Source organism: Tinamus guttatus, unplaced genomic scaffold, assembly GCF_059628265.1.
Source record: "Tinamus guttatus ecotype Peru unplaced genomic scaffold, ASM5962826v1 Tinamus_guttatus_pri_ptg000051l, whole genome shotgun sequence".
Lineage (NCBI taxonomy): Eukaryota > Metazoa > Chordata > Aves > Tinamiformes > Tinamidae > Tinamus > Tinamus guttatus.
The window spans coordinates 1,554,740-1,578,074 of record NW_028288585.1 but is presented as its reverse complement, the minus strand read 5'-3'; the positions used below and the strand labels follow the sequence as shown (position 1 = coordinate 1,578,074).

The 23,335-nt window shown below is 37.9% G+C and overlaps 1 protein-coding gene across 1 annotated transcript in view; it reads right to left on the bottom strand.

Moving 5' to 3' along the window:
- Positions 1-23,335, bottom strand: part of LMBRD1 (LMBR1 domain containing 1) — a 50,143-nt gene that overhangs the window by 14,936 nt on the left and 11,872 nt on the right. The window contains exons 6-11 of the mRNA XM_088539910.1: positions 21,063-21,151; positions 18,583-18,656; positions 4,834-4,959; positions 4,033-4,185; positions 913-977; positions 194-296 (exon numbers count right to left, since the gene is read on the bottom strand). Of these exons, the coding sequence (XP_088396036.1) occupies positions 194-296; positions 913-977; positions 4,033-4,185; positions 4,834-4,959; positions 18,583-18,656; positions 21,063-21,151 (610 nt within the window). The remainder of the gene's footprint in view (positions 1-193; positions 297-912; positions 978-4,032; positions 4,186-4,833; positions 4,960-18,582; positions 18,657-21,062; positions 21,152-23,335) is intronic.

Sequence of the window (23,335 nt, the reverse complement as noted above, 5' to 3'; positions counted from 1 at the left end):
TTGCAACAACTGATTCCCATCTAAAGTTTTCACATTAATACCCACTGATAACTAAAATAGTTTAAAGCAGCCATCTTTCTCTTACAGAACATGCAGTTTTCCACTGAATTACTTGAAGTGCAGTTTGCCTTCTGGCAGCTTACCACAAAACAGGAGCAACCTGATTTATATAAATCAGCAGCTGTTTACTTACTGTTTGAAGAACAGGTAAAAGCATATTCAACGGATTGGTCAGATTAGTTCCTAAGATTATAAATCCAGAATCGAAGCCAGCTGAATGTAGAGCCTTGTCCAAACTGCAGTAATGAAAAACTGGTCAAGTACTATGATCCTTCCAAAGCTTTGTCTTCAATTTGATTCCAACTATTTCAGTTTTTGCCCTAGTTCTATATGGAGGTTGTTTGCCCAGTCTCAAAAATACATGCCAAAACTGAGATCTCAGGTTGAGATTTCAGGTCAAGTGTGAGTCTTCATTAAAATCCACCAGATTTAGTTGTCTACATTGCTTTCAACTTCATGAAACAATTGTTAATAGTGCACAGTACATGTTACTCATTGCACGAATTTAAGTATTAGCTCAACAAGTATCTCTATTTTGATTCACTCAAACATGACAATTTCATGGTCTGAATAAATCTTTAAACTATTAACTGAATTCCTCTGCTGAATTAGAATACTTCCAGCACTACATAGTTTGAAGGACTTAGTTCACCAAGTTGAACTGTTTTAGCAAATTTAATTTCAATACATGCTATTATAACAAGAGTGGCAACAGTAGTTAACAGAAACATGGGATAGGAAAGAGCATGCTGACTCTTGAAGCCACTCCTTTATATATATAGGCCAACTGATTGATATTAGAATAAAGACTAGAAAATTTAAGCTGGTCAGAAGAATGTTAAATATACTTACTTTGACAAAAAGAGAGACACGGTGAAGAGCAACGCCACAATGGCAAAGAACACTCCCCACACAATCTAAAATAAAGACATTAGAATGTAACTGAAAACACTTGAAGTTGAGACAAAAGTAATGTACTAATTCAAAAAGAAAGGAATCTAAGCCCTGAACACACAAGCATGTTTAATTTCATTGCAATATGTTTAATTTCACTGCAAGGAAGTGCTTAACTGAACCAGACTTCTTGATCTGAGCAGGAGGACTATCAGATGATGTTGAATAGCTTTTAGACTAGAATAGGTAAAAACAAAACTTCCATTTCAGCCAAGCAGCATACAGAGGAATTCAAGAATCCACATCCTGTATTTCTTCTGTTCACCTTTCCAGAGCAGGGCATCTATATCCACCCAGCTCAACTTGTGCATCCCATTCCATAACACAGGCACAGCTACCACCTTGCTCTCATAGCTGATCAGCTAAATGACCTGGTGTAACTGCCTGCTTGGGTCTTCTGACCTGGTCTGCTCTGCAAGCAATACTTATGCATAGCTGCCACTGAACCATGTATTTATGCAAGACTACAGCCACTAGAAAAAGCAGGAGAAGGAAAGCTACCTGCTAGCTGCAGCTTCAGATGAGCTCCTTGGACATCTTGGAATTAGAAAGCCTCTATACCAGTAGATAAGGTTGAAATGGAGGACAGCAAGAAATAATTAACTTAAAGGAGCAGCCATCACCCACTAACAAAGTAGAGAAACTTGATGACAAAAGCAACCCTATGAACAGTTTCACACTGATCAAGAATCAGAGCTGCAGTCCTTGCAGGCTGTATGGCATTTTTACATTCTCCAGATTGCAGCTTACTTGGTAACAACCTTTAACCCATGTTACATAAAACACTACCTAGGAAACAAGCTCTACACTTTATGCAAGCTTAAGACATAAGAGAATCACACTTGTTATGCTGCCAACCTCCCTGATGTAGAAGCAGCTACAGGGGCAGAAAGCCTGTGTCAATCTAACCACAGTGCTTTTGACACAGCTCAACTGGCAAACAACTGTCAGCACCTACAATCTGCACTAAAACTCTGCAGAGTTAGTGTTAAAAGCCTTGCATGAAATTGCCTACAGCTTTCCTCTTTTAGCTGTCCTGAAATAGGGAAAAAGGTAAGGAAGAAAGAAAGGGTCTGAGATGAATAAACTAGCCCTCCACATTACAGCAGCATTAACTACTATACTTCTCTGAAGGCTTTCAGCAACAGCTGGAGAGACTAAAGGGTTTGATTTCAAAATCAAACCCTCATGATCCTCAAAATTAAATAGGGGAGAATCAATAGCAATCACCTCCTCACCACAGGGGAAGTGTGCCACTTACCTAGGGAACACTATGTTCTCCTGTTCACAGCACCTCCCATGTAGTTGGGCTGATGTTGATGCTTTCAAGCCCGTGCTTAAGCTAAGTCACTCAAGTTGGTTTCCTGTTCTCACAGGTCCCATCCTCAAAACCAGTCACTATTACATACATTAGGCATCTCTTCAGTTCTCACAAGCAGCCCTTGTAAGCCTGATGCAATACTCTGAGCTTTCTACTGTTGAGGAGAGCAAGCACAACTCCTGCCACCTGCATACTCTGGAGTTCTCCTGAAGAGCTTCCTAACTGTTCTACATTACTCATCTCTCTTGCTGCTGCAGGTGCTGATGACTGAAACCATACTAAAGAAAGGTGAAAGCACACAATGGTCTACAGAAAAGGTTATCCTAATTTGATTTCTTTCTACAGTAGAACAACATGTCTTGACAATCCTATGCCGCTGTACTATTCCTCTTGTTCTTGACTAAACTGAAAACAGATAGGTCCATGTTAAAATTCAATTTAGCTTTGAGTAAAGCAGAAATTATCACAATTTCAGTCAAAAGAAATTCTTTGAAATGATTAAATTCTGGTCTTGTATGAAGAAGTACATGTTAGACTTAACCAAAAATACTTCAAAAAGAGTACAAGAGGAGTCTATACAAACTGCAATGCAATAGCAATATGATTATAGAAGTCTAGAGCTACCAGACAGTAGCATTAAAAATCTGGCTAAGTTTTCCTGAACATGATGTCATTACACCTGTAAGTTCTTGCTGGGACTTACAACTCCTATCAATCTGACCATCCCAAACAGATAGCAATGGTGCCTTCTCAAATTACAAGAGCATTTGTAGTGAGAAACTGCTAGATATGGAAAGGGACACATTCTTAAACAGATGCACTCAAAATATTTTAAGACTAAATGTTACATTAAGGACTAAAATCGAAGCATTATAAAAGCAATTAGCAAGGTTCCAAGAGATTCCCTGTCATCAGAAACATATGACCACAAAATAGGTTTACCTCTTTATTAAAGACAACTCTGAATCACTGACAAGTCATGTTTGTGCAGAGACAAGTGGTGGACACCATCAGCTTTGTAGGGCAGGTTTAGGCAAATTCATAATATAGACAAGCCTAGAACATGCTTCTCAATGCAACACTATTCTGAGAACCTGTCAGGGGCTCCCAGGAAGTCTTGGATTCCTAGGCTGTCGGTTATCCAAATAATGGTTTTAACAGCAAGATGTTTGCCATTTAAATGAAATTGATAAAATATGTATTTCTGAGGTATCACAGAAAAATAATTCTTTCAAAAATTCACATTGAAAAACTCTACCGAGATTAACATTTCACATTCAACTTGACTTTTAGCCTGTTTCTAGGAATATTCAACATCAACACTAACAACAACATTACGATATTGCTTATAGTTCCTCCTCTGCAAGCTTTAAGTAGTATAAGCTATATTTAAAGTATTTGGTTTCTAAAATATGCCAAAACCATCTTGGAAGTTCAGGAAAACAGATCTTTCCCTGTATGACCTAGTGACAGTGAGTGTTAGCCTTTTCGATTTTGCCATAACATCTTAGAAATAAGTAACAGCTTATGTAAGAGCTTAGATATCTACCAGCAGTAGGGCAACCACTGGTGTAAGGAAAGAGTAAAATAGTTGAGATCCAGCATGTTAATACAATAAGATTGGCTTATGATTTAAGGAAGGAAATCTGGAAGTTGTATATGTAATTTAAGTATCAGGGAAAGTGAGGACTTGTTACCTTTAGAGGTCGCAGAGCTTCACAGAACTTGGCCCACCAGCTTTTTTCAATAAATTCCAGATGTCTCTCTCTCCTTCGAAGTGTCCTTAGTCTCTCTTCAAGTTGGTGTACAGCCCGTCTATCCCTTGATGACAGAGGCCGACCATCTCTGCACTGATGATCAAAATACCATGTATGAGATTAAGACAATTGAAAAGAGTTTTACCATCCAATAGAGCCGCTATGACTTGATAGAGGCTGGCTATATAATGAGGCATGTCATTTCTACACCCAGCAAGAGGTAAAAGTCACAAGTTGCCACAAGGGAAATTCCTATTAGGTGGTAAGAAGAAAAGTCCCAGTGAGGGTGGTCAAAAATTAGACTAGCTTCCATAGTTGGAGATATTTAAAATGTCCAGAGGCAAGCTGAACATGTGATCCAACTTGAAAGAAGGAAATTGCTTTATATAGGAGGGTAGACCCTATGACCTCAAAAGATCTTTTCCAACCATAACTCCATGGCATTGCATCCATATATTTAAGGACTTCAGCTTAAGGAGTTAGACTGTCAGCTGAAGGCTAGCATTATCATTAACTAGAGTACAGAGTACTAATGTTGGACAACTGAAAGAAAAATCCTAACTTCTATTACACAACTTACTGTTTTTCTTCCCAAATGCTCAAAAATCAAAATTAAAATCTAATCACTTGGAATTGGTCCTTCTTTCAGCTGCTTGGAACAAAAGCTCAATGCAGTATACCCATAAACTGGTAAGCCAAGCAAGAAAGATTCATTAAGGCAAACAGTGGTGATCACCAAACCTTTGATTTGATCCTTGATATGTGCTGTTCCACTTCTTCAATATCTTCTGTGTTCTCCAAACGTTCATATGCTGCACTGGTAGTTCCCTTAATCAAGTTCAAAGGCAAAGCTGACATACCATAAGCCTAAAATAGCAAGACAAGATACATACTCAAAGTTTCTGCTACATGCTTTTGTTGATAAGCCTATGTTGTAGTTATAGTGTATCGATTATTTTTCCCTTTGACAGATTAGAAAAAAATCTAAATCTTCGTACGAGCAAAACAAAAGTCTAAAACATGCCATGCTGATTCTAGTGTCCTACATTGCTCCTGCTCCCACAGTACTTGGCCTTCTCAAGGTCACTGATGCTATGGATGTGTGAAAACTTCCTGAACACATACCTGACTGAGGTTCTTAAGGCTGCCTACATTTCCTCAGGTCACTTACCCTCCCAAAACCATAGCTTCCCTACTTTAGAAGGTAATAAAAGTAGGGTGTAATACAGAAATTAGATATATTAAGTTTAAAAAAGCAATAGTAATAGTAAAATGCACGTACAATTTCTCTAGTCTAGAGCATTTAGCTTCGACTAAAGTCAAGTCACCAAGACACCAAACCAGAAACCTTGTTTACTAAAAACTCCTGCAGCAAAAATATAGGCAACGCCTAAAATCAGTTAAGTTCAAAAACTTTTTAATGGGCAAATAGGTATCTTTCTTCAAGACTTACTCCTAGCTATATGTCCTATATTGTCCAGTTTCTTCTAGTTTCTATATAATATTTCCTATACCTTAAACACATTTCTCTAATGTAGAGCCTGTAAGCTCCTTTCCACTGATAAGAAAACACAAGTATATCAGGTAAGATGAATAAACAACTCAGTTTGTTCCCCTGTCCCAACATCCATGAAGCTGATCAAAGGCAAGGTCAGAAGCTTCTCTATACAGTTTCATTATTGCCATAAGCTCTGATTTACTGAGGGTGGGAAGTTGCCCATGAGATTGGCAGTTTTCTGGAACAGACATCCTTAACAAGTACCTACAACTCACTAGAGTTCTTACAACTGCTCAATTCTGAAATTACACGATGTTCAGATATCAAGGCATGCTCCCTCACTTGGGCACTGCTTTACAGTTCACTGAGGACAATATTCAAGACTTGAATGCTAACATAAGTGTTCACAGAAAAATTAGCTTTCTGGGAAAGAAATGTCTGACCAGCTTGAAAGCCTATTTTGATACACTTATCTTTTCAGACATCATACAGCAAAAAGGTTACCCAACCTAGTGTACTTCTCAACCTGTCATATACCCTGTTACCAAGCCCCCAAGCTACTCCAACCATTAAAGACCTTATTTACTAGTATTGTGTCCTGCTGCTAAATAGGATTTTGAAATACATTTCACCAGGTCCACAAGCTCACTCTGCAAGTGACACTATTCCATGATTAAGTGATATTCCACAGAACAAAACAAAGTTCACCTGTTGTGGAAATAGACCTATGTTCACAATGACAACTACAAGTTATTTGAACAGTGCCAGAGTTCCTTATAGGAAGAACACAGCACATTTCCGAGCAGACTTTGAACCCAAGAAAAGTGGTATTTATGTTAAATTATTTTAAAATATATCACGAACAGGAAGAGTTTTCTTCTAAGAAATAGTTAAATATGTACTAGTGAAAAAACTTGTTTGCCTAGACCTTTAATAACTTGCAATTCATGTAAGCTACAGAGTATTAGAACTGATTTTTAAAGATATTCACTCTCAAAAAATTGGGATGACTATTAGCTATCTGCTCAGCATCTCAGGACTTCAAAGCTGAGATTTCCTCATTCCTCACCCACAAAAACAGTTTAAAACTTTTTGCAGCACTCTTACAGACTAATTCCATAAAATTAAATGCCATTTTCTTCTGCCACAAAAAGTAATCATTTTAGGCATTGCATTAAGGCTAAATGATGTACAAAATATTCAAGCAAAGATCTCTGGTATGAGGCTAATAATGGCAAAAAAAGAAATCACTTTGAAGACCTGAAGTTACTTGACTGCAAGTCATACAAGTCTCCACCTACAAAACCGAATATTTTAGCTAAAAATGATTTTAACTTCAGCCAAGCTTTAAATCTGTACATATGGATGCATTTCAGCCATAAGCAATGACTTCCACCTGTTATTCAAACAGCAACCATATGTTAATAGATAGTTTTATTTCTGAGTAAAGCACAACTCCATTGTGCTTTGTGGAAATTCATTGGAAAAGCAACATTTTAACCTAAGTGAATTACATGCTTGAAGGTCAAGCTCACTCCAATTATGGCAGTCTGAGTAAATCCCTTCTTTGACTATAAGAGACATTAACACTAAGTGATATAAGTATGCAAATAAGCCTCTAACCATCCACAGGAAAAGCCACATTGGCCCCTCAAGATATTAATGCACAGAACAAGGGGCAGAGATGAGTCATTCCATGAGAAGTGTCACAGGCCTGCACAGAAACTAGCAGTAGTTCGGCCTGAAGCAGTACATCCCTTCAGGCTGATGCAGAAGGTCAAATCTTCTTGATCAAATTACTACTCTTGGTTTGTACAAGTGTTAATTTATTCATGGACTAGCATTTTAGGAATCTGCAACTCAAGAAGCAAAGATAACAGAACAAGAAAACCAAGTCAATGTGCTCAAGCTAAAGCCAAGATTAAAAACAATCCTGGAGAGCTACCGAATCAAGACTGTAAAAGACAAATCAGAAATTAAGTTTAAGAGTTAATTTTACACTTGCATTTTGAATAAAACCCTCTCAGCGTACTTAAACCTCTAATACAATTTTCCAGGATTTGTTAGCCAACCTTTGCCTAGAAAGGTTGTGCCCGACAGAGGAACTATACTAAAAGCAGCCGTCCAATTATAGCAAGCAATCACAACACATTTTGTGGTATTTCTCCACAGGTTCCTCAAAGTGACCTGAGCTGGTATTAATCACTAACTAGGGGAAGACCCACAACTTTGCAGTTTAAGTAACTTAAATTGCCCTTTTCACCCCCCATAAGTGATCCATAGAAAAGGTTCACCTCTTTAGGGCCTAGAAAGCCTAACTACAACCTCATCACCTTGTGTAAGTAAGCGGCATCACTGCAGATGTGCCCATCGGCCCACATCAGCACTTGGGGCAGATGCAGCTATTTCACCTACACTTCAGATATTTCTTGAAGGCTTCTTTTATTTGAAAGAGACAGAAGAAAACCAGCATAAGCAACACAAGATAATTGAACCCAGGCTACGGTGTTGAAGGAAACAAAACTTTTAACATCATTAGCTATTCACAGCAGCAGCTAGAAATTTGCCAGAAATCTGATATCAGTGAGCCAGGAGCCTTTAAGTCAAAAGAAAACAGCAAAAGAGAATTCAGAAATACTTACACAGTATGGGTAAGAGTTCATGAACAGCAAGAAGCTTGAGCTATTTTCTGAATACTATCCTATAGGTCCCAAATATAATTTACACTCCAGACAGATAGAATCAGTTACCTCTTTTGTAGTTACATATTAGCATTACTTATGGTTTAGCATAATCTTTAGCCATGTTACTTTCTATCCTGATATATCAGCAGCAGATCCAGCTGTTCTCACATTATACTGCGAAGACTAGAGAAACAGGCCTTGAAAGGCTAATTCAAGGCATCTCTTGCAAACAGTGTCTAACAACTCACTTCAGGAGTTGCTGAGTTCACAGCCCATGGACAGATAAGGCAGAACCTCAACAGCTACCCCACTGATACCAGCACAAGGTTCAAGTGCTTGCAGCAGCTCCTGTAAGAGTAACTCCACAGCTTCTTATCTCAGCTTCATTTGTTTTTCCAAACTTGTATAATAAAAAGAATTCACTTTCCACTGAGAAGCATAACCACTAGTCTAACTTTAAGACAGCACAAGCTAAAAATATTCCATGAGAAATAGGTACATTAAGCTAGGAGTATCTAATAGGTAGACAGATCAGGCTAAGCATACAAAAAGTTAAGTGAAATCAGTAATACCAACACCTTTATAAAAGGCATCTATAGTTAAGTGAATCTGCTTTGAACATCTAATGCAAAAAGCCTGAAGCCATCGAGGTATTACAGCTTAATTTGAAGTTAATTATGTTTCATATTCTACATCTGCTGTGTCCCATTAATATTGCCTAATGAATAAAGTGTCACAAACAAGACAATCTCTCCTTGCTGCATGGCAAGCAAAATAGATTTAAATTTATTTCTTAATTTAACACAGTTAGTGCCATAATGGGATAGTTTACCAGATTTAGCAGATATTAAAAGCTAAACTTATGACTTCAAAAAGTACTTCCTGGGCAGCAGAAAGATCCCCTGCTGCATATATTTTAGGTCCATGTATCAAACAGAAGTGGCTTAAGGGCTATCACCAAGGTGTTTTAAAACATATATATGTTTGTGCAACATGTTTGTCAGAACTTCTGCACATTAGTTACATAGCACTGCCCTCTAGTGAAGTCACACAGAACAGCCAATGAAAATATCAGAAAAGTCCACTGATTATTCAGACTTCTACCTTAGAGTATGACCAAGTGCAAGAATTTTACATCTAAAGGCTTTAAATTGAATAGATGTGTTTTTAATAAAAGGCCTTGTGCTAATAATTTAAAAGAAACAAGTTCATTTCTGTTTAAATAGAAAGTCAGAAAATATCAAGAATGTTTTGCTATAGAAGAGGTTTCTAATCATTTCATAAAAAGCTTCTTATTTATGTCTTAGAGTTGCATTACAATGCCTTTTTCCAAACAGCCTTTGCTAGAGCAACCGGTTCAGGTCAGACGACTGCTAAGCAGTGTCTCACCTTACTTTAGAGGCTCCCTGATCTTGTAACACCAAGAAGTGAACAAAAGCATAGTTTAGGTTTACAATGCAGAAGACAAAATAGCAGCTTCGGAAGGCAGTAGCTGCACAGGTTGCTGCACTGCAGAGGCTACGTGCATACATGCGGTGAGCTTTCTACTTCTGAACACTTCACCTAGCTGCCAAAGTCATCTTTGGCTTGGGTACCACACTAAACATGGCAAGTGAGCACGATAGCCACCTAATTCCATCTCCTTTCCGGACTTAGAGGAGCATTTAGTTACCAGAGAGTAATATATTTTCCAATTAACCTCTAAAATCTCTAAGTGTAAAATTCTGAGCCGACAGTTTGATCTCTACAGCACTCCAGAAGCAGAGTAAAAGTCAGGCTGTTCAAACTTGTTTTAGTACTTACTTCCTGCTTCATGGAGCAGCACACAATCTAAATGCAAAAGTACAGTTATTTAAGAAATAACATTAGAGTGAGCAAGTGGTAGTGGCACTGAATGCTACTAACTTTTAGCCTTCAAGTCTACTTAAGATGAAGTCAACAGTAGACAGTACACTGTGCTTTAAGGTTAAATTACAAGAAGCTTTGAGCCTTTTTTCCCCAAATTTGGTAAGTTATCTGCAAGAAAAATAAATTACACTCTGAACAAAGATCAGGCATGGAGAAATCATTAAGTTCGTGGACCAAAGAGCTTTGTAATGTGTCCTTTCAGGATGAAGAGAAAACCATCATTTTATGGATTTATAAAAAGGAATACTTGTTACATGTTTTGGGAAAAAAGATAGTTCATTCTTCAAGGACATGTTAAATGAGATGTACGAGATTACTCAAGAATTAATCTTTCTATCATTGTGCAAGCAATCTATTACTCTGCCTTGAATTCAAACAGCAATCTGGAGCTGACAACTGTTGTATTAATACCCAAGGCAATGTAAAAATGTTTCAATGCAAAACATACTAATGAAAGAATAGATGCAAACTACATCTGTAAAGCTGCTTCAAAAAAAACCATTGCAGTCCTAATTCATCATTTTACTGTTACACTCCATTTATAGGCATGGAAAGCTGTCAGTGTAAATCAAGGTCAAGGATTTGCAGAGCCCCCCGAGGATCACTATTCACATTACAAAACAATTTTAAATGCAAGAAATGTGTTGCAGTTCAGGATTATGTATTTTATAAAGGCAATACTTCATTACCACAAAACATAAATGTACTTATATCAAATTACTCTGAAAACTATTGTTTGAACTTGTTTCTCAATACATTTAACAACTGCGTATGCTTGAAACGTGGTATTTAAGTTTGTTCTTATGAACAGCAGAAGCACATCTGTCAAGTAAAAGAAATGCAATAAGGCTTCAGCTACACTTGACAAAACTTACTTCATTCTTCCCCAAAAGTTTAGAACCTATACACTTTTGCCAGCTGGACCTTCCACCCCTCCCCAGAGTCTTCAAACACTGAATGCAGGCATCAGAAGGGCAACGCACCATGAACACCTGAACTTTAGCACTACAGTCTAGAAGACTGGGCTGGTAACAGTGAGTATCAATTCACAGAATCACAGAATGGTTGAGGTTGGAAGGGACCTCTAGAGATCATGTAGTCCAACCCCCTGCACACAGAAGGTCACCTACAGCACGTGACACAGGACTGGGGCAAGTAGGTTTTGAAGATCTCCAGAGGAGATTCCACAACCTCCCTGGGCAGCCTGTTCCAGTGCTCTGTCACCCTCACTGTTAAGAAATTTTTCCTTAAGTTCCTGTGGAACATCTGATGCTTCAGTTTCTGTCCGTTTCTTGTTGTCCTACTACTGGCTACCACTGAAGAGGGCCTAGCTCCATCCTCCTCACTCCCTCCCCTTGAGGTAGGCACTGATTAGATCTCCTCTCAGCCTTCTCTTCTCCAGGCTAAACAGGCCCAGCTCCCTCAGCCTCTCCTCATAGGGCAGATGTTCCAGGTCCTTGCTCATCCTTGTAGCCCTGTGCTGGACTCTCTCCAGTACATCCACATCCCTCTCGTACTGGGGAGCCAAGAAGTTCCCATTCACATAAGCATAAGCATGCATGTTTCTTGCACTAACAAGTTCAAGTTAGTGATTAATATCATTGATATTACAATTAAATGCTTTTTGAAAAAGCCATATTCTCCCTTTCACTTACTCAAATTCTCATTGCACTTATCGATGTTACCATCTTCTGGTACAGAAGGAAAAAAGAATATACATCGTCTTGCAAGAGTTAATAGTTCTTAGAACAAGGAAATGCCTACTTTACTGAAGATACTACATACTGTTTTTAGAGCATTGTCCAAATAATTTACACTGCCTGAATACACTTTTTGGAACATTAGTTCCACTGTAGTGAACTAAAAGATACAGTATGAATTTCTAATAAACTCATTTTCCACACAACTGAGCTGCTGTGACAGAGCAAACCTTACCAGCATAACTTAAGTGGTGTTTTAACAGCAAAACCACGATCATGGAATTAAACGAAAAAAGGAAGACTCACTCCTTCCACCCTCTACTACCTTGTCCTTACACATTCATTGCTTAAAGCTAAGTGGAGAGTATATCCTGCCACAAGGAACAGAACAGTAACTGCACTCTCAGTACCGCTACTGACTCTTGCAGGTCCAGACAGAAGATGGGGTAAGTTTGGCTTTCTGAAAGAACTCTGAAGAATGCAGAGATGCACAATGAAACATGAGTACATTACAGATGCACACTAGTGTCAATAGCTGGAGGCCAAAGTGGGAGCAGTTACTTCAAAAATGTTTAGTTAGAAAGTCTCTTCAGAACAAGTTACTCATTTTACAAGTTCACACAGTGCTGCACACACATCTTCTCATAAGCCTGTTATTCAAGTTTTAGTCTAAAATGTTAGATAAGAAATGTAAACAAGGTAGAAGAGAAATATTCATCTAACCTGTTATAATACCTGATTTTCCAGCGTAATTCATGCTGCTAAACTATAGTCTCCCGCTTTATCACACTTCTATTCCAGTTGAGTAGTTCCTTCTATTCCTAAACTTAAGGTTAGCTACACTTTACAAACCTGTAAGTTTTGGAAATTTTATAAGCAATATTCCATTTTGTACCTACTCAACAAATGCTTTAGAAAAGCTGCTCATTGCCGTAGCTATAATGAAAGCTAGAAACAAAACCAACAAAACAGTTTACTATGACAAGTAACATGTACATCATTGCTGTAAATAAGCATCAAGAAACTTGTCAACTATAAATAGGATATCTGCTCCATCTTATTTTCATACTATTACTTCAATTAATTTAGCCTAAAGCTAGGTACATCATCTTACAATAAAATATCAGAATCTCCATATTTTCCTTGGGAAAGTCAACACTCCTGAAAGAATATGTTTAGACCTAAGAGCAGTAAGCATGCCACAGTCAGATACGTGTCAGTCCACAGCAGTTAGATTTGTCACATTCTGCAAGACAGCCACAAGTGTCATCACATGGAAAGCTAAGAGGCCAATTTAGTTTCCTCCTAAACATTTTAAGATAATCTCTCAACTCTCCTCCATCTTCCTTGCATCTTGACAAACATTCACTTATTATTCACGTATTAGCTGTTGACTTTGGAAAATACTTCATAAGTGAAAAGTTTACATCCAAATCTCATTCTAGCAATAATTCTTGACTTTAATCAAGCATATCCCCATAAGGCATAATTCCTGTTTCAAGTTGCCACTAAACACAGAGAAGGTAGAGCATCCCCTTAAAGCTAAGAGAAGTAACTTTTTACATTTGAGCTATTCATTTCTATGTTGATACCCTGACAGTTCTTAACCCAAGGAATGCTTTCAACTTCGAAAGTTATTACATTAATCCCTCTCAACAGTTATAAACAATGCTCTACAGAAACTGAAGAGTTCAAGAGCTACAAAAAACAAATTTCTTCAGTATCCGCAGCCTTAACAGTATATTTGATCCCACTGTACTCAAATTGCAGTAAAAACCCAACATTTGGTATTGTGAGAAAGCACAAGAAAACCTTTTCCTGATGCATTACTGGGTCAAATTCAGCAGGCTCGTTTTGATGTTGCTTCACTTCTTGTGTCAAACTGAAGAACTGATACCATGACAACACCACAGAATTGAAGCATCTACCTTTATGCCATCCTCAGTAATACATTAGGTCCTTGACTTTCAATAATTCTGAAGCTGCTTTGTTCATTGCATCCTACTCAAACAACTGAACAAGTAATAACAGACTTTAAAGTAATACATTAAATCAACAGCTATTTAAGAGGCTAGGAATACTGGATTGATGTTGATAATACTCTAAATAGTTTAACTGGATTAGATTATAGAACTAGCAAATTTACCATATTAACTAAGTTGCAGCCATTTAGTCCAAAGAACTCTGAACAGTCCTATAGAAATATAGGAACATGTTCTCCAAGAACAAGTCCAGGAACATCATAGATGCAGAAATACACATGTATGTCTCTGCTCAGCATCTACTTAAGTTCAAGGTGCCTGCTATCAATGCCTTTTTCTCCACTTCACATTAGACATTACCACACTGCAGAACTCCAGTTTTAGAATAGCCATAACCCAATTCTTCACACTGAAGGCCATATATTAGCCATACTATTGTGTTGTATAAGTTTTATTAATTCTAGAATGAAGGAATTGCATTGCAGAGATCTGAAGAGAATCATCTGCATTAGTCTGTTTCAGAGTAGTTCTATTTAGAACAAGATTTTTCTCTGGAGTAAAGATTGACTAGAAAGACCAAATATGGCTGATCTTAGGACAGCATTGCTTTCCTGTAACAGTGCATATGTTGAGATATTTATTAGCAGTGGAACAGATTGAAGATTTGCCCAAATCAGGGGAACAGATAGCTATATCAATACTGTAAATCCTCAACCCTTAACTAGGTTGTTCCAAAACTGAGATCACTTGTGCTCAGAAACAAGCTCACAAGGGTATCACATCATGCACCTGTCTTCAGTCCTTTTCCTCCTACCTGCTAAGCATTTGTGGAGAACTTTGAAGTAGGCATTGAATTCTAATGTTCAGTTTCAGAAAGGGGATATTCACTTCTTACGCTTCAAATGAAAACCCCCAATAATTCACTGTTTGGTCATTAGAGAGCAAAGGCATCTTGCCTTTAAAAACCCAGACAAACAACTCTGCCTACAGAAGGTTGCCTGAAATATGGGAAGCTAGTTAGTTACTTGTCAGGTATCTAAGGTCACACACAATCATTACAATACTCCATTAAAGTACAAAGGTTAGATTTATCACTAGGGTAAAGGATTCATAAGAGTTGCCTGAGCACTGATGTTTTGTTTTAACTGGAGGCATTTCTTATGCAGGATGCAGCACAGCAAAAAATCCTCAAACCTATAAGAAACCAGGCAAAGAGGTGAACCAGGAAGACATCAGTAGAATGAAACAGAAAAATTTCCTTTTCAAAGCTATATTCCTCCTCTCAACTGGTGAAATACAAGTAATTTGAACTGGTAAGGGTCAGAGGCAATACCGCAGCTAAACATTGCAATATCTCTCCTCAAAGTCTAGGAAAATTTAGTCTAGGAATTGTCCACTACTACTGAAGTAACCTTTGCATTTAATTTTATCTGTGGAAGAAGCATGGGCACAGCTAGTCTGCCATAGCTGAGACGCAGCTTAATGTTGCTGAGATCATAGTTTGTGCTGTCTGCAACATGGTTAGTTGACCACAGAGGCACACTTCACACTATTTCAGGTGGAAGTAGCTTGCATATTAAAGCCTGTCCATGACAGACAATGGGCAAAATGCTTTAAATACACCAGAGCATAAAGTTTATGTGAGAATAACTTTAAGGACACATGCTTTCTGTGTGCAGTTCACCATCTACAACACACTTGTACCTCAATCTACTCATGTATCAAAACTGACCTGCTGTTTGTCATCGGAATGATTGCCAGTCAAAAGCAGAGGTGGACGGAGTGATCTCCTATATATGCTTATTCCTAATACATGAAATAGGTCCTTCATTTCTCCCACTATCCTAATCATGATTGCCAAACAGAAGCAATGTTTTTGGAAGTGTAAAAATCAGTAGTTAAAGTAAAAAAGTAATGAAAGGTTCTATGCATTTTGCATGGAGAGCTCAGTCCCCATAGTACTCAGTAAAAAGTTAGCCTAGAACAAGTAGTAATTAAGACATTCAAAAAAAACCACAAGAATTTCAGCTCAGTTGTGCTTGATGTTTCACCTCAGTTACTTTAGTCTTCCTTTCTAAGATATGTACAGATACTGAGGGTAAGAGCATTGAGTAAAATATTCTTCTTTACATCCAAGAACCCGCAAAGATGACATACAACTTATCGAAACTGAGTATTGTAATCAGAAGTCATGTATTTCCAAGCTCAATTATTTCTGAGCACAGAAGCATACTGCAATTGAGCAGAGTAATACCTATAAACAGTTTCTGCTCAAGAAAAAACAACAAAATTCAGTGAGGTAATAAGGAAATTACACTTTAGCAATAAATTCAAGACCATTTGCAAGTGTTGCTTGAAACTTGTTTCACTTCTACACGAGTACAAACAGGCAGCACAATACGTAGAACAGAACTTAAGAAATACAGCAACCACTGTGGAAGCTACCGTAATGCATCAATTAAACAAGTTTACAGTGCAAATTTGTTTCAGATTCAAAGAAAAATGTGGAAGTCCAGCAAGGCAGCCATAAATGCTCACTCTGCAGTTATCAAGTATTTAACTCCACTAAGGCTTTCGAATATTTAGAGACTGATTGTCCGTAATTTAGCAGTACCATCTGCTTTCCCATTCCCAAGACAATACCCTCTTTGGCATTATAGAGTAGCCTGGAAATGTCACTTTCTTTGAGCCACAAGAGAACTTGAATAGGAGACACTAGCTCACTAGCTCCTAATGGAAAGAGGCCTGTGAGCAAGCCTCAAGTGATAGTTACACACTTCAGTCTGGTATTTTTACAGAAACAAACACAACTGATAACCAAGCCTTCCTGTTTAAGACTATATTCCACTATGGGGTATTAGCAAGCCCTTTTTCAAGGCCACAATCTGCCTAGTTTTTTCTGAATTAACTATTAAGTACAACATGTTGAAGTGCTACCTAGTGAAGTGGACAAAGAATGCTAAGAGCAACACTCAAGATAACCAACCAGCTTCAATTTAAGATGGACTTTCACAATGCTTAAATTTACTCTTCCACTGTGCAGAAATGTCACATCCCATCCATCATGTATGTGATGAACTTGAGCTTTCAAGGGGACATCAGAAACCAAGTATTTGTCTCCTAGGTTCCACCACCACAGAGTTGATACTTTTCTAGACAAAAAGTTGCTTACATCTTCTAGATTCAATACTTCAACAGGTGTAGATGTTCCCAAGTTAAATATTACATTTCCTACTCAGTCACCTCTGCTAAAGGAGCTCTTCAAGCAGTCCTTAAGGCAAGACTAAGACTCCCTGGGAAGAGGAAGAAATGTCTCATTCCACTGGAAAAAAATAATTTTGCTACATTGGATACATTTTTTTTACATGAAAGTAAATACCAAGTATTTGGTCTGCCCAGGATTTCATTGATAAAGCTAAAATAAGTTCTCCTAGAACTGTAATTAAATTTAGCAGCAGCTGAAAACCAACACTGAAAATATCTGCTGTTTCCAGTAAATTTGTAAATGTTGTCTCTGACCAGAAGCAACAGAAACTTGCACACTTACCTAAGCATCCAGACTTCTAAATATACTTTATGGTATATGCAAGCAAAGAAAACTATGTCCTAGCTCATTTCACATTTGCATTCCACATGTGCTTGCAGAGAATTGAACTGGTGTCAAAACGAGGAAAAATTTAGTCTCATTTGGCAGACCTCTGACAAGTAGACTGATATTACACATGCCACTACTTTTATTTTGGTCCATATTGTGTTTGTGCTATATTTACTACTAGAAAATTGATCACAAATACAAGTTTACTGACTGAAGTGTACAGTCTTGCATTGTAGATGCTTACTAGCAGTTAAGAGATATACTTTAGCAGCATGCAAATTAAGCTGCAAAAGCCACTGCTATTTGAGCTAATTAGTTCATTTCTGATTCTAATCTCATGAGGGTTAAAAACATCTGCTCTGAAACAATCATAAAACTATTTAACTAAGATAAGCAAACTTAAGTTCATACAGCCAAGTAAAAGTCTAGATCTTTCTGGCTAGTACATCTTCTGAATGGCCAAGACATCTTCAAGGCCAACAAAATAGCATGAAAGCTCTAGTGGCCCATGTTAGTTAAAAAGGCAAAAATATAAAGACTTAAGGTTCCGTTCAAAATTAAGGCCCCTGGTCAATGGAGTTGAGAGCAATTCTGCTCACCTTAACTAGCTGGCCAGATAAACTGGCCCTATTCTTTAGAGCCCTACCTATAAAGCAAAAACATCTGTTAAGACACTGCTGTTTCATTCAGTGAAATAAGAACAGTTTTCCCCCACCACAAAAGCAGAACAATTACAATGAAGACTAGTTTCACTAAATATCAAGTTATCTGCCAGATTGCTTTGGTTGAAAAGCTCCACAAGGATAAAGCCTCAATGCAGAAGTAATAATCCATCAATGGAGAATCAAGTAAGACAGGCTTAGAGGCAGGAAAGAGTGAAAGTTATGAATAGTGCCTTTTTCTTACAGGAATACATTGAAACTAAAGTCTAATCTGTACGTACGTACTAAAGCAGTGACTAACTTGAAGTTAAACTTCTCCTCAATGTATGAATTTAGTATTAAAACATTAAAGAGTGAAGACTTCACGTTTATCTTCACAAGTACAGTCTGATATCTACAAGCATATGAATAAACAGTTGAAATATGCCCAGGAATATGAATAGCAACTAATAGCAACTTACTGTGTAAGTGATGGCTGCCAACATTCCGATCACGGTCAAGGAACTAATGGAAAATGAAAGAGCAGTCAAGCCATCTGAAAGAAAAAGTAAGGTGTGTTGAAAGTTCCCAAAGAATATTGCTTCCTACATTACTTTCCTATAGATATTTAAGAGCTAAACTCATTATGCTCATAGAAAACATCTAGAGTTGCAATTACCTACTAATGAGTGAGACAATTCACATAAAACTCCATAGTATGTGCAGAGGCTACATAGACTTTCACAAAACAAGTATGGTGTCAGTAGTCAGAATCAAAATGCATTTCCACATCATTTCTGAAGAACTAAGCTTATCTACCAGATACAAGAGCAATCCAATCTCCAGTCACTCCTTACCACCAGCAGAATTCCTCTTCTACTTCCAAGTGACAGAATACAGGGATTTAAGAAACAAAAAGCAATTAATTCACCCTACAAGACAAAAGGGCAATCTGTTCAGCTCCCTGAACTAATTCACCACATTCTCTTGACCCAGCTCTGGAAGTCAGCAGTGGCAGGGAGAAGGGAAGCAAGACTGATCTGCTATGGCAGCCAGTCACTGCCACTGCCTGGATTTAAGTGAATGGACTTCCCCTCCCAAATAGGAGTTCCACTCTAATTACATAACAGAAGGACACAAGTCCAGAGGAGCTCACTGCAAAGACTGAAGTTATACTGAGTTACTTTAAGTGACAAAACTCCCAGCAAGAAAACCAGTGTCCGTAACATTGACTAATCACTTTTACTGTTACCACAGAAGGGCTTTTGATTAAAGATTACTTTCCTGGGACTAAAAGGCCTATGGAAGCCTGGAGAGAAAAACACAAGCATTGAGAGACATGAGGAACCTAAGGCCAGCACATATTATCAAGACCTAAGGATCCCTACACCAGAGCAACCATACCAACTCAGTTAAAAGTAATCCCTTGAGCACTGATTTCTACAATGCCAGCAGCAGATGCTCCTCCAGAAGAAGAAACACTAGTCTGAGATGTTTCTAGATGCCGCAAGGGATCATACAGGTGTTGATGAATCTAACTCCAGTAACTGCCTAACACCTCTTCAGGACTTATTGACCTGCACAAGATACTGACAATACCTTCCACAACTCAAGCATGCATTGGGGAAGGTGGACCTTGCTCATTTATCTGCTGCTGTTTTATAGCAGAGTGGATCAGGCAAGCATAGAACTCAGACCAAGCAAGCAATAGACCATAGGCCTCAGCTTGCATCAGACCATATATCCAAGCAGAAGCTAGAAAAAAGGCTTATATTAGGTCAGGAGCCTGAGGAGTTACAATTTCTAAGCTGGACAGCAAGGTTGTAGTAGGACAGTAGGACAAACCTTTTAAACTCATCCCTGGAGGCACACTAACCCTCCTGCAGCTTTGTTCAGGAGTCCTATCTAAACCTACCTTGCAGAACAGCTCAGCAAGCCTCCTTGAACTCACTAGTTCAGCAGTGCTATGCTAACACTCATTATAGCAATTAACATCAAGAAATCACTTGCATGTTTGTAGTCATCCACAGTAACTGAACTGAGCCACTGAAATATGTTACCCCACATCCTCCCTTCTCTCTAGGACAAGGATTTAAGGAAAGTGACTTTTTTCCTATTCACACCAGAATTAGTGTTCATTTTTTCCCCGATCATGACATCGGGCACTCAGTTCTAAGACAATGAAGTGCTTCAAAATCAGGACATCCACCTTAAGAAACGAATAGGTAGAGCAAATCCACCTATTTCCGGTCTTACATAGCAAAAAGATAGTAAAGTGGACTTTTTCCACCATGCCAAACTAAATATGTATACAGTACCACTACAGGAGTTAAACTTGATATTAAACTGAAGTTGCAAAGAACGCTAGCTTTATACAAAAATAAAGAAAAGTCCAAGTAGGAATATTTTAGCAAGCACTAAACTTAGCTGCCTATTCAGATACTGCATAGGCATATAAATTAGTGATTTCAAGCAAGATATACCTGTTCTAAGGGCCCTTAGAATTCCTGTGTCCAAACAGAGAGAGCTATTTATGGGGTGTTCTCATTCTTAAGTGGTATCTCACTCAATCTTTAAAGAAGCACTTCTCTATTTTTCATATCACAAGACACTCACTGTATGGAACTTCATTACTCTTGGGTACCCACATAACTCTGCAAAGCTGTCCTAAATAAGGGCTCATGGAAGAAAGTGCAAACCACCTCCCAAGCCCTTCATTGCTGGTATCAAGGACACAGCTTTGTCATCCTTACTGTCAAATTAACACTGCACTGAAGGTTAGACACAGCCAGTCTCTTTTCTCTGAAGAGAAGGAAAACAGTCTTATTCCAGAAAAATTGCAAGCAAGCAGCTAAGAATCAAATTAGAGTTACCTAGTTTTCAGAAGTTATTTTTCTTGCTATTAATCAATGATAAGGATGCCCAAATAAATCTCAAAGTGCAGGACAAATCTCACACTTACGACTACTTCCAAATTCTTCAAACAGTAACTTCACTTTCTCCCACTCTGTGGAATTCTTCTTGTAGGGAATGTCCAAAGGAACAAAAGCACTGTAACAGAAGAGTAAGATTGACTTATTTACATTAGTCAAGTGTCAGATATTGTGCTTACATACTAAGGAAACAACAATCCATTTATTGTCAAAGAAAAATCATCTGCATAAGTTCACAAAAAATCTAGAAGTAGTATCACCTTTAATTTACATTCCTCAAACTATGTGCGCAGTTTGGTTTGTGCTCAATGAATTAACAGCTTTCTGTTTACCAGTTTTAAGAAGTAAGTATCCTGCCTTCTGGTTTCATTACAAGATATTATTTTTATTTACTAACCTGGTTAATTCATGGGTCAGAGAATCAAAAAGTACCAAGACTAAGAGGCACTAAAGACTAACCAGGTTTTGTAAACTGACACTTCTGGAAGCTAGAATAAAATAACTCAAGAGATCCACACTAAGCATTTGATTGAAGATTTAAAAAACATGTTCATAATTACAGATTAGGGACAAGTTTTCTGCATCTAGCTCCTTGTTTGGCAGTTGTTCTGAGAAAACCAAACTGCAGAGAAAGAAAACTTCAAAAAGTATCTGACCTTCCAATGAGCAGAGATTTTAAGGGCTTTGAAAAACATCAAGTACAGCCTCTTGGCTGAAGGCCTCCTGTTGTCAGTTGTCTTATCTCAAGTTGAACACAAGATCCTTCAACTTATCAGGATCTCAGAAAAGCTTATGTTGAGCAGACAGAAAACAAACAACAAAAACAGTTTCTGGACATAACATAAGAATTTTCGCCTACTACCTCCAAGACACAGAAGGTCACAAAGGGAACTTTATAATGCAAGAACTCAGCGTAAAAGCCACAAAGAACAAACACAAGTCTTTTGGACTTCTATAAGAAAGGGTACACAGATTCCAATTCCTGATTCACACCCCAGTAAATAACTGGCACCTTCCTGGAGTATGCACTACATTTCAAGCACAGAACAGGCTTGCATTTCAGAGGTTAGGGCAAGACCACAAAGCAGGAGCATTTTTTAATTTTAGCATGTCAACAACAAGATGGTTGCCTGCAAGCCAATTTAAGAGACCCTGTTCTTAAACACCAACTTAAGCTTTGTTTTTAGGTTCTTGATAGCACAAGAGGTAGATTAACACTAGTATTTACTGAAATTGAAGCTTGTTCGATGGTTTTAACCAAAAATGTTTTATTCATTTTTAGAATGCATAGTACAATATTCTTTCTGTATTCTCTACTCTTTCTGTAGGACAACATTAAGGCAAGATCAAAACAGTTACTAGAACTCAGGCAAAACTGTTCTTCTCTTGTAGATAAGTGAGTGTTTACATTTTTACAAGGTTAAAAACTTGGATACTAGCAAGCTTATGAAGTCCTTTTACTTTAGAATCCATATGGATTCTCCATACACAGTGAACAAATGAAATGGAGCAGCACCTTAGAATATTTAGTTAGTTTTTACTAGAAAAGCTACCGAATTAAAATAATTTTTGTTGACAATATCTATAAAGAAGCTCTGAAAGGACAATAAGCACAGCAGAAGCCAGAGCAAACATTATGCATGTTTTGCAACTAGCATCCAGTTACACAGAGACTAAAGGAGATGAGCAGAACAGGACAGACAGATGGGCAAGTTCCATGCACCAAGGGCCTCATGCAAGAGCACAGAACATACAGAAGACAGTACAATCCATATAAGGATCTAAAGAATTTCCAGCTCAGTGCCATGATGAACATATTAAAACTACTTCTCCACAGGTGGTTTTCAAATAGCAGCCAATAGTGTTCAACCACCAACTTTGTTCAAGTACTGCAGCTACCTGCAGTCAGTCTCACTGATGGAGCAGAACATCAATAGGGTATCAAAGCAGCAGCTCTAAGTTCTGAATACTCTCAACAGCAGGAATAAGAGGACAGAATAACTAGAAAAACAAGAACCAGGTGGTCCAGTCATCCACTCCATTACAAATGAGAATGTGCTTAAAACCACCAAGGATTCCATTGACCACAGCTTGAACAAGCCTACAAGAAATACTGCAAAACAGTTTCTAAACTTGATGTTTTATATGGCATATACATATATGGTATATACATGCATACCTATGATGCAAGTCAATGAACAGAAAAACAACTTGAGAATTCAGTGGTAGAATCTCCAAATCATGATTAAGCTCATGCAAGCTCTGTAAGTCTCCAGCAACACAGCAAAAACTAAATTCTTAA